At 42.2% G+C, this 12,084-nt stretch overlaps 1 protein-coding gene across 15 annotated transcripts in view; it reads right to left on the bottom strand.

Annotated features, from left to right (window-relative positions):
• LOC141795659 (regulating synaptic membrane exocytosis protein 1-like) overlaps window positions 1-11,153 on the bottom strand; it is a 261,446-nt gene extending 250,293 nt beyond the window's left edge. For 8 of the 15 annotated variants that reach the window (XM_074676630.1, XM_074676634.1, XM_074676637.1 and 5 more), the window contains exons 1-2: window positions 10,299-11,153; window positions 5,692-5,766 (exon numbers count right to left, since the gene is read on the bottom strand). In XM_074676630.1, the coding sequence (XP_074532731.1) occupies window positions 5,692-5,766; window positions 10,299-10,459 (236 nt within the window). In that variant the 5' untranslated portion in view covers window positions 10,460-11,153. The remainder of the gene's footprint in view (window positions 1-5,691; window positions 5,767-10,298) is intronic. The other 7 variants (XM_074676638.1, XM_074676641.1, XM_074676640.1 and 4 more) reach the window with 2 other exon arrangements.
• Between the last annotated feature and the right edge of the window lie 931 nt (window positions 11,154-12,084).

Below are 12,084 nucleotides of genomic sequence, written 5' to 3'. Positions count from 1 at the left end.
TCCAGGACCACGGAGAGAGTGTTGGTAGCGGAGACGGTCAGAGCCGCTGTCCCTGCAGCAGGTCAATGGACAGCGGGGCGCATCGGAGGACACGACGCGCGTCACCGTGTGGGCCAGCTCCCGGGACAGATTTAATCTGTTCCTTTGTCTTTATCCGGAGTAAAAAATTAAGAGGCAGTTACACAGCTGGCTTATCCATTCAGAATACTTTTGATCCACCTGCACTCCTGGTTTGTCATCGCCAAGCAGAGCCTTTAGTGATACACTGTATACTCTCCCAGTGTCTCCACCTCATCCTCCTTACAGTAATGTACTCCATCTTTTTAGATCACGTTAAAAATAAAGACTAAAACAGAGAAATATGGGAAATCACGGGTAAATCCTGAGTGACATACATTTATTTTGTCTGTTTTTTCTTCGTCTTTTCTCTCCCTCTTTTCTTTGACTTAAATGAAATGAGAGAACCAGATATACTCAGTATCAGATGTAAAGGCTGTTTATTGTTTAATCGTAAGATGTGCATCAAACTTCCAGCTGCCGTCAGGTTAACTTTCCATTATGACAAACGGCTTTAATCTGACATCAGATGTGACGGGACAGTTAATATAGATATAAATGTAAATGCTGGTTCAGACGGTTACATTAAATAGTGATTACTGTGATTGTTTATTGCATTAAAATGTGCCTGACACTCTGGAAACCTGCCTCTGAGGCTTTGATGACATGTGCGCACATGTGCGCCTGTCACCAAATTACAGCTGCGTGGGGTGCGCTCCTCCTTGCGCCGAGGATAGACCAGGTTGGAGCTGGCGAGCTTTCAGCGCACTTTTTTGGCACGAAATTGTCACTGCGCCAACATGAATCTGCGGACACCTCCCCCTGGTGCGCTGTCAACTCCCCCTGGCGCGCGGTAACACCCACCTCTGCGCAGACGCTCTACCAAATTGTCAAATTGGCAGCGCACGGCGGTGCGCCGAAATTAGCACTGCGCAGGCTGCGCCAGGCTTGCGCCCCCTGCGCTGCGCCACGAAATTAGAGCCCCTTAAGTCTGGGTTTTCTTTTGTTCCAAATAAATTTGCTCAACCAGCCGTTTAATAATTTCAGCACTTTGTTTGATAATAACAATGGGATCAACTGTAGGGGGCACAATAACCTAGGCAAGTGGTTGCCATGTCTTTGAGAGTTCCCAAAGGCACTGCTAGAAATTTTGAAAAATTAATTTTATTGCCAGAGAAGGCACCAAAGCGATGGATAATTTCAATAAGTTGTGGGACAGATGATGTAGACTCTATTATAAATAATGACACGTCATCAGCAAATAGTGAGACTTTGTGCTGGACCCCAGTGACACTAAAGCCCTTTATTGTTGAATTTTGTCTGATGACCTCAGTCAAAGGCTCCACTGTGAAAGCAAAAAGAGCTGGGCTAAGGGGGCAGCCTTGTCGTGTTGAATGATGGAGCTGGAAGTAGTGTGATCTATAACCATTTGTAATCACAGAAGCCAAGGGTTTGTCTATAATAATTTAATCCATCTTGTAAAATTATCCCCAAGGTTGAATTTTTGCAAACAACAGAACAAATAAGGCCATTCAACACGATCCAAAGCATTATCTGCATCTAATGCGATGACTAAACATTAATTTCTTGTGTTTGGCAGAAGTGAATTATGTTTAGAAGTCTCCTGATGTTATGACTAGAGCTTCTGCCTTTAAAAAGCCAGTCTGGTCTTCTTTGATAATGAAAGGCAAAACCCTCTCCAATCGCAGTGCTACGATCTTAGATAATAGCTTGAGATCTTGATTTAAAAGGACAATAGGCCTGTAACTTGTACACTCCTCAGGATTTTTTTCCTTTTTAAGAATCAAGCTATTTTCAGCTTCCCTTAATAAATTAGGGAGACTACCAGTTATAAAAGAGTGTTGCAACATTTTCAGGAAAGTGTCTATTAATGCTGGATGAAACCCTTTGTAAAACTCTGAGCCCAAGCCATCTGGTCCAGGTACCTTAATTTTGATTAGATGAGATATACATTTACTAGGCTTATTCCCATATTCGTACAACCTTTGTTTCGAGAAAAAGAATAGCACTCTTAGCCTGCCGAGTAAGCAAAGCATCTAAAGCAGCCTGCACAGCAGATTTATTTTGTAATAGTTTATCATTGGTTGATAAACTGAGTGCTTTCTTTATGTCCACCAATTCTTTTTCAAGTTTTAGCTGTTGTTCCTGTTGTTTTTTTTTGTTTTTTTTGAGGCTGAATAACCAATAATTAAGCCTCTGACAAAGGCTTTAGAGGTATCCCATAATAAGGAATGGTTGTCAGTGGATTGAGAATTAATGCTAAGAAATGTCTTCAATTCCCTCATCAGATAAGATGTGAATTTCTGATATTTCAAAAGATGTACATCAAATCTCCAATAGAAAAGAAAAGAATAAAAATCTGTGCAATATGTGTTTTAAAGCATTTCAGTATTATAGTAACAATATACATTTTAATAAGATACGATGTGTTCTTCAGAAAAAGCTGGATCGCAGTAGGCTTCTTGTTAATTAACAATCAAACACTCGCAGAGCCAGCCCAAGCCATTTAAAGGCCCTGAGCGAATTTCATTTGGGGGGCCCCTTCCACTGAAGCACATACTGTTAATCAATGCTTTATTATTCACACATAGTTATCGTTCATCAACACTAAATAAAGTATACGTAATAAAATATTTTATCTATCTTTTATCTATCTATCTATCTATCTATCTATCTATCTATCTATCTATCTATCTATCTATCTATCTATCTATCTATCTATCTATCTATCTAAATCTCTCACGTCCACTATAAACTATCTCTTCAACAGATTGGTAGGCACACATAATTTGTATGTCTTTGTTAGAAATGTGGTTTTGTATTAATTTGCACCTTAAGATTAAAAGATGCAGTCAATGAAGTTTACCATGAACAAGTAACATTTATTTGCTTTTGGTTTGCAAACTGATTATTTCAACACATACTCACTGCACTAAGGAGCTCCATAGGAGCTAGGATGCTCTCCCTGAAGTGTTTGATGGAGTAAGAATGGAACGGTTATTTTTATTTATTTTATCTATTTATTTGTTTGTTAGGGACAACACATATGAATCAACACTTCTTTTTACATTTATTGTGAAAATATGCCAGAGTTCGCCATGAGCTAATTTTCATCTGTGGTCCATGAGCGGGTTGTTAAAAAGTGTTAAGTTAAAACCATTCATGCAAAAACAATACAACACAATACAATACGAGAAAAAAAAAGACATGAGGGTACAGAACGTCTAGACAAGTATGGGTGACACCAGTGACAATATTTGGCTGATCCAAGATTAAAGATTTGGTTAGCTTTAAGCCACCTCTTGAGGTTGTATTTAAAAGTCAAATAGTTAGTGGTCACTCTTATTTCATTCGGGAGACTGCTCCAGTGGTGTTAGCCGCTGACAGAGAAGACTGTTTCACCAAACACACTGCCTGAATGGCACCTCACAGTCCCCTCTGGCAGCTGCCCTTGTTGTTCTCGGACCACTTTCATTTTGTTTTATAAACCTGTTCAGTGGTGGAGGTGCAAGCCCGTTTATTATCTTAAAGATCAGGCAAGCGTCTGAAAAATTTTTAAGGCAATCAAAGTTAAATAAATTATATTTTTGGACAATGTGACAATGGTGGTAACGGTTGGGCTTTTGATCAAATGTTTTTAATGTCTGTTTGTATAGGGATTCTATGGGTTTCAAAGTCGTTGTGTGAAGCAGTATGTTATGTATGAGAAGATCATGGCATGCATAAAAAAGTTTTGCTGCATCTATGGTTAAGTATGGTCTTATGTGCCTGAAGTTGGCCAAATTGAATTTAATCGTATTTTCTACCTTTTAGTGTGCTTTTTGAATGTCAAGTTTGAGTCTAATGTAATCCCAAGATATTTAAATTCTGATGCTACCCAAAATAACTTTCCAGCTTTCGAAAACCAAACGATACAGACAAGGCAGGATTTTAAGACCAAAACAGTAGAACTAAGGTATTATATAACAGAACACAGTGACAGATGAATATTTTCAATGATATTTTTGAAGGGCTTGGGCACGCACTGCATTTATAACTTATAATAACTGCTCACCCCTGATATAATGGGTAGTTACAGAGCTCCCTCAAACACCCCCCCCCAGACTATTTTGCAACTATTTTGACTTTTACTAGACTGCAAAAAGTGACACCTAAGCAAGTGCGTATGTCACATTTTTATTCTTATGAGCCATAGTCATCTGACGAGATCAGAAAAAAGTCTGATTTACAGATATTTAAATTCAAGAATGGGACCTAACTACTTGTAAGGAGTACACTAATCTGCCGGGGGGGACAGAAAATGTTGGTTTCTTAAAATAAGAAAAATGTCTTTATACAAGAAATGTTTTACCCTTTTTAAAAAATTCAGGTGCCACATTTGTCTTTAATTGTCTTGAAATAAGTTTTATTTTTTAGACTTGTCCAGATTCTCCTGCTGGCATTTGAGTACAGCTTGTACTTCTTCCTGAGAAATCTGTGTCCCAAGAGGTCCAGGGTGAAGTGTGTTCCATATAAGTGTGTCTTTTCTTACTGCAGACCTGGAGTAGGGATGGGTACCTTTCACATCTGAAACAATACGGTACAAGTGCTCGGTACCTGGCAATTGGTACCGGTACTCAAGAGTACTAATGTTCGGTACTTTTTGTGTTTATGTGGAAAAAAATAATTTGTTTAATAATAAAATATATGTTATTTTCAATTTAATATACTTGTTCTTCAATATATAACCTTGCAATGCTGTGTTTATGTCCAGCATGGAAAATCACCTTCTCTTCCAGTCCCTTAAAAGTCACAAGGATGCATTTAGGTATTAGGTATGTTGTTTCAGCTGATTTTACGTTAATTGGTACCCGGTACTTTTGACAGAATTCAGTCGGTACCTGTAAAAGTACCTAATTTAGTACCCATCCCTAACCTGGAGTGAAAAGCCCTGCACAGAGACAGACAGATAATGGAAGTCTCTCCTTCTGATGAGCAGCTCGACAGGACAGCTGAGCAAACTGAGAGACTCCAGAGCTCCTGAATCCAGCTTAAGATGCGTTAGTAAGCAAGTGACAGCATCTTTGGTGTCTCGTGACTCAACAGGACCTGGACTTATCACACTGATCGTGTCCATCTTCACACTGAGAGCTTTGTGGATACTATGAGAGATGATAGACAGGGTGCTAAAAGTGGATATAAAGTCCTTCAGGTGAAGGTGTGTGGGGGTTCTAGATATATATTTTCAGAGATAACAGCTGAGGCGTATTTGGCCAAAACAAGTCTAGCAGTCTAAACAGGTCCCTGTGCAGAGCCTTCCACTTACAGTACCATACAAACAGCATAATAATGGCCTGAGTCACACTTGTAAAGAGAGGGGGACCAGAACTCAGATTTAGCTTTTATGTTGTGACTCATCCGGGGTGTAGCATAAATTTCACAACTAACATGAAAGTGAGACAAAAAGACAGACTGCCAACTAATAAAAGGAGGATGTTTAGCCGGTCCGGGGTACTGACGATAACACAACGCAGTAGCAGAGAATTAACCACCTACCTCCACTCATTTTAGTTCAGCTTTGAATTGTGTGTTTGCTGAGTGATGAGGCGTGGGTGTTCAAGTCCCAACACTCACCGGACATCATTTTGCTGCGGAGGCTTCTTCTGTCCAACCAGGTTCACTGTTCTAGCTTGGATTGGTTTTTCTTCTCTGAAACAAAGACAGGAAGGATGGAGCCATGAGAGCAGAACTGACTCAGTTCACTTAGAGGTGCAGTAATATGTTCTTCAATAACAACATGCATGAGCTGACAAACTGTTTGACAAACTTTATCTATCAACCTGCATCAGCCTGAACTCATCTCATCATGGTAAAACCTTTGGAGGAGATTTTAGATCTTTTTAGATACTGTTTTAACAATGACGTTCAGTCTAGCTGAGTAGAGTTGGAAAAATGGTGTTTGAATTGTTTCAAAGAGACTGATGCAGCTTGCAGCACTGGGAATGGGCAGTGATGGCTGCAATCTTTGGACAACAAATATGTCCTTTCAAACTTAAAGTGCTAGCTCCATTATTTTTACCATTATTTTAAGCTAGGGATGCACGATATTATCGGCACAATATCGGTATCGGCAGATAAAAGCTTAAAAACAAGTTTATCGGTATCGGCAGATATGAAAATTTCTGGCGATATGCACAGCCGATAATGTGCTATTCAGTTAGCATTATTATTATTTTCCATCTGAAAAATAAGCTCCCTAAATAAAATGTAGCACTTCATTTATCTGCACTGCAGAGCTCTGTGTCTGTCACCAGGTTGTTGTAGCTCCAAAATGATCAAATGCAACTCGGTTATGTTTAAAAATACATTGTACATTTAAAGTTCATGTGATCTAAAGAAATTATTTTTCTGTATTTCAATACTGAATGTCTTGAGTTTGAAAAAATAATACATTTCTTATTTATGGTAAAATCAAATGTTTTTTTTGTCTTGTTTTATGTGTTTCTTAAACAAATAAGACAGTCACAATAAGAGTAACATATAAATTCTAGTACAGGATAGACTTAGCTTTCTTTACAGTGAAAAAAACAAACAAAGTTGTGATTATCGGTATCGGTATCGGTATCGGTATCGGTATCGGTGACGGCCAAAAGGGGTTCCGATATATCGGCATATCGGATATCGGCAAAAATCCAATATCGTCCATCCCTATTTTAAGTCATCAGTTTTAAATTTGTTTTATTTTTTGAATGTTAGGTTTGGTACAAGGTGCGACATCCTGTTCAGAAAAACGAAGCGTATGTGGAATTGCTAAAATTTGCTGTTCATCGAGAATCCCCACAAGGCTGGCTGCAGAAAGACCAGAAACCACTTTCACATCCAGCCAAAAAACAGAATTTTACAGCATTAAAAAATATATAATTTACAGCTTAGAACAAGGAACAGCTTGGGTGTGCAACGCTGATTTCTCTATCAGAAGAATACTGTACAGGAGGGGGAGTGATTTTTTTTCTAACTCTGCTGATTAGAAGATATTAGGATTGATTGATTGTCCAGTCAGAGACACAGCTCAGCTCACATGACTGATGGTAGCCCTTATAGCAGTTAAAAAGGAAGCTCAAAGCCTGTGTCATATCCAATATGGCTCCTGCCAATGATTAGCTTCATTACTCTGCATCAGGAACAGATGGGTGACATCACAGAGACTACTAGGGCTGGGTTTTGCTAAGAAACTTACGATTGGATTCAATATCGATTTGATTCGATATTAATTTAATTGCTTCGATTTTCAATTTTCATGCCCATGTGAACATATGTGGTATGTCACGTCACATTTAATCATCATCAGTCACTAATTCACCGGCCTACAGCATTTTGGAGTTCAGATGTCAGGGTGTGTTAATATAAATTTAAATTATAAATTTCCGGAAATTCCCATGGAAAGTTTCTAAATTTAAAGATTTTCTGAATTTTGCAACCCTAATCCTAAAATTTGCTAATGGCAGGTGCACAATTCACTCTTATATGTAACAATTCCCCGCACAGTTTTTGTGTTATGTTGTGTTTTATGCTATGAACATGCAAAGAAGCCAACAGCAGACCTGCTGTTGGCTTCTTTGCATGTTCATGTTCTGTACAAAAGGTCCCCTCAGTGAAAGCTTCAATGAGAACATCTGTGTAAAAAAGAGACTGTAATTAATCAAACAGCTGTAGAAATGTTTGCTAATCGACTTTAATTCAGCAGAAAAATGAGAAGAAAACAATAGATGTGTTTAATTTTTGAATCATCCCTTTCAATATCATACGCGGGGCAGACTCGCTGATGACAGGAGAGTTCCTGTCATCAGCGAGTCTGCCCCGCGTCTGATTCGATCCAGCAGATTTAGATCCGGGGAAATGTTATGTGAAAATTCTGTGATCGGTTACATGCTTTGTGACAGGATGTTGATTAAAGTTTCAGTGTCAGAGCAGCCTGGTTCCATGTTAACTCGTCTTCAGACAGTCCACAGCCTACATCCTGATGTCATTTGGAGAATGAGAGTCAGAGACAGGATCTGTATGCTGGATGCATCGTACTGTATCAGGTCCTCATTGCTCTTTAAATCGTCATGCTCCTTTCATAAGATATCTCACAACTCAGCTCTGACATTACCACATACAGCTGTTATTAGAATCCCTGCCCCATCAGCTGGGATGTTTCACATAAAGAGAGGACTCCAACATGTTAACTATCACAATGCACCACAATCTATTGACTCTATTTATAGCACGTTTTTTCTGCAGTCGTGATGACACTGTGGGATACATCGCACACCTGCCTCTTCTCTGTGAGCTGAGCTCTTGTTGTAGACTGCACACTGAGGGAAGTCCTTCCTGTTAGCTGTCAGTCAGTTCGATCACTTTGGTCTCATTAAAAGCACACATCGAGGATTTGTGACTGCAGTTCTAGGTTTAGAAATGTCAGTGTTTATAGGATGCAAGAGGAGTGCTATTAATAGGTCATTGGTGTGTGTTGTATTGCTGCTGGGAGGAGCTTTAATGTACTATGTTCTTTTACTTACGTAACCGAGATTTAGGCTTTAAAGAAGATATGGAGGATAGAAACAGAGGTGAGCAGTTCTCTTCAGTCTTCCTCTCTGTTTTATATTAGCAGCTCAGCAGGTGATAATTAATTAAAAATTAAATTTTTATCATACACGCTGCAGCTATAAACTTGCAGTGTGTGTCTGTGTCTGTATATATATATATATATATATATATATATATATATATATATATATATATATATATATATATGGTAAGCATCCCTAAAAATGCTCCTAAGAGTGGAGTATTCTCTGCCTCTCTGCATTACAACCCACGCTACCCTGCTGCTAATACACTCACCATGCATCTATTAGTCAACCAGTGCAGCTTTTCAGTGCAGACCTAATCATACAGACACACACACGCACACATACTGCTTTCCATCCAAACAGTGATGCGAGGAAGCACTGCTGTGGCCAATACAGAACAGAACATGTACGTGGTGACAGGCCGGCCTTATTTGCAGCCACCACAGTATGACACGACTGAATCCATGGCTTCGAATACATCACTTGAAAATGATGCATAGCCACTTAGAATTGGAGCTATATATTGGGCATTTCCTTCTTTAGATGCAATGAATCGATCTTCTGTTCCAGTGCTGGGCTATCAATCCACACAGAGGGCTTAAAATAGAACAGGGACATAAAGCTTGAGGAGTGCCTTGCTTAGGTGGGTCGCTCTATCTTTTTTATCTGTGCATGCAGCTCCATGCAGGAAACCTCTGATCATGTTCTGGTGCTGCAGGAGGCAGAAGCGGCCGGATGTGGGCTCTTTTCTGCAGCAGCCAAATAATCAGGAGACTTTTCAGCTGTGCATGCATGTGTTTAGATGCTGGTGGTGGCGGTAAAGAGGAGGGGGTGGATGCAGCTCCTGATTCGAAATGACTTTACATAGGCACCTTTTCCCAGGCCTACTGGTTCTGTAACAGTCGTGTGATGTCTGTTGCAAGAGCACTGGCCTACATACAGTGCATGTGGCTGGGAAAGGCTCAACCGCACCCCAGAGCGGAGAACAGCAGCTGTTGAGATGGATGCTGCACAGATAAAAGCCAACAGGGAGGGTTTTACTTTTCTGCTCTGAGTGTCAGGCTTCAGCCAGACTTTTGCTGCAGCTGCTGTTTAAATATTTCAATTCAGGTCCTGATACTCTGCGAGGGCTGAGGAGAACTCAGGAGTTCAGATCGCAGGTTAAGCTTTTATTTTGTGCTGTTGATGAGGCATGTGATGACACACCTCTTTATCCTTTTACCACCCTCCTCTTCCTCCTTCCTGAGCTCCTGACCAACAGATGGAGTAGAGAGGGTCTGCAAACTGGAGGTGAACCTGGTCCACACTGGCCAGCCATGAATGCAGACAGCAGCTCTGACGGCTCTGTAAGTGAGTTCTGTGTGGAGGGACCTGCAGAATCAACACACTCACAAACACTCTCACCCCAGCATGCATGCATGCACGGGCAGATACAGAGCTGAAACATCTCAACCATAAGAGAGAATGGAGGTGGATCTCCAGAACGGATATAGCTCAGGCAGGCCCAGTCACACACACGCTCGCTCGCTCTCGCTCTCTCTCTCTCTCTCTCTCTCTCACACACACACACACACACACACACACACACACACACACACACACACCATTCTTCTTCATCTCTCTTACTTTAACATGGCCTCCTCCTTCGCCTCCTCCTCGCGCTGCCGAGCCAACACAGCCATGATGATCTTCCTTTCCTCCTCTGTCAGGTGGCTCAGGTCCGGCTCCGGGATGTTCGGGGCGACGGGTGGGCGCGGGCCACCCCGAGGGCCCACCGAGGCGAACATCTTTCCCACCACCACCACCTTCCACCCCCGCTCCCCCTCCCTACTCTTCCTCCTCTTCGCCTCTTCGCCGGGATCACGGATAGAAAACCCGCTGGCGGAGCCCACGGATCACGACATGGCCCACGGATGAAGCAGCGGTTGGAGCGACTGATGCGAAGTTCCCATGGCGGTGGTGGGGGGCGCCCAGGGCGGTGGCAGCAGCAGCAGTGTCCGGCTGGCTCCGGTAGTAGTCTCGGCAGCGGTGACGGTGGTGATGGTGGCGGTGGTAGAGCGCTGTGAGTCCCGGCGTTCAGCTTTTCCTTCTCCCTCTTGCTTCTCCGCTGTCTTCTCCCCCCACCCCCCTCCCACCGCCCGCCCGCCCGCCTCTCCCCTCCACCACCTCCGTTTCAGGGGGAGCCCATCTCTCCGGCGGTCGGTCGGGATGCTGGCACACGGGAGGGAGAGGATCTCGCTGACTTCCTTCAGGCCGGGCAGAGAGGGGGGAGGTTCCCTAGAGGCGGCTCGGTTCGCCGCTCGGTCCGGTGGGCCGGCTGGCCGTGTGTCTGCGGGGTGAGGCGGGCTCTTCTTGTTTTGCAGCGCCGCCGCTGATGCTGATCCTGATGCTGCTGTCAGGGAGACGGAACCGTCAATGGGACCGCAGCCCCTCAAGCGCGTTCACTGCTCTTGCGGCGGGAGCGTGCGGCCGTCATTTGAGAATGAGGGGCTACACTCGGCGTCAGGATGCGCGCTCACAGTGAGCTGATAACACACAGGAAATGAAGGGTTCCTCAAAGTATTGTGGGGTTTATAGGGTCAGAAGCACCTTATTTAACCTTTTTTGTAATTTGGCTCCTCATCCCTGAAATGCAAAGGAAATAGCCATGTTCATCTTCAAAGGCTCAGAGGAGAGCCAGCTCATTGTTCACACTGTAAATGAGCTTTAATGCACAATTTGAAGGAATAAGGACAGAGCCTCTGCTTTTATGAAGTATTTAAAGACAGTTGTCCTTATATAAAGCTTCAAAGCTTTCAGCCGGCAGTCTTTGCAGTTCCCAGCAGTTTGACACCATTGGATGAAACCAGTGACAGGAAAATGCAGCATGAAGGACTATGACAAAATACAGCCTGCCTCTCACTGCATGAATCTGGCCAACCTGGCTTTGAGCTAGGATGAGGTAAAGAGTTATTTAGCCTCTTTGCTTACAGCCATGACACTTATAAGGACAAAATTCCAGAGTTTAACTACTTCAGAAATAAGAAATCATGAAAATAATCCTACCTTCAGTGTGTGCTGACACAGAAATGGTCTCAGACTAAAATTTTTGTTTTGAATCAGGCAGTAAACATGTTTCTGCCGTAAAGATTGGCTTTTGAATGGGTGTGTATGTGGTTTGTGCAGCCTTCCTCTAGTGGACACTCGATGAATTGCAGCTTTTAACACATTTGCTTCTTAATTTAAGAAGGAAGTTTGCTGCTTAGGATAGCAGGGCCTGAGATCAAACCACCATCCTTCTGATGGAGAGAAGACTGACTCTATCACTGACCCACAGGGCTGGGCGGTTACTTGAAAATTAATTGAAACATTTCGACACAGAACTGCCCTGTTGATTATTTAGACACCCCATTAATTCTCTCTTTACATACTA

This window comes from Halichoeres trimaculatus, unplaced genomic scaffold (assembly GCF_033239565.1).
Source record: "Halichoeres trimaculatus isolate MK-OKI-2021-1 unplaced genomic scaffold, fHalTri1.1 fHalTri1_scaffold_8, whole genome shotgun sequence".
NCBI classification, from domain to species: domain Eukaryota; kingdom Metazoa; phylum Chordata; class Actinopteri; order Labriformes; family Labridae; genus Halichoeres; species Halichoeres trimaculatus.
The sequence above is the reverse complement of the archived record's forward strand: the minus strand, read 5'-3'. Positions and strand labels throughout refer to the sequence as shown.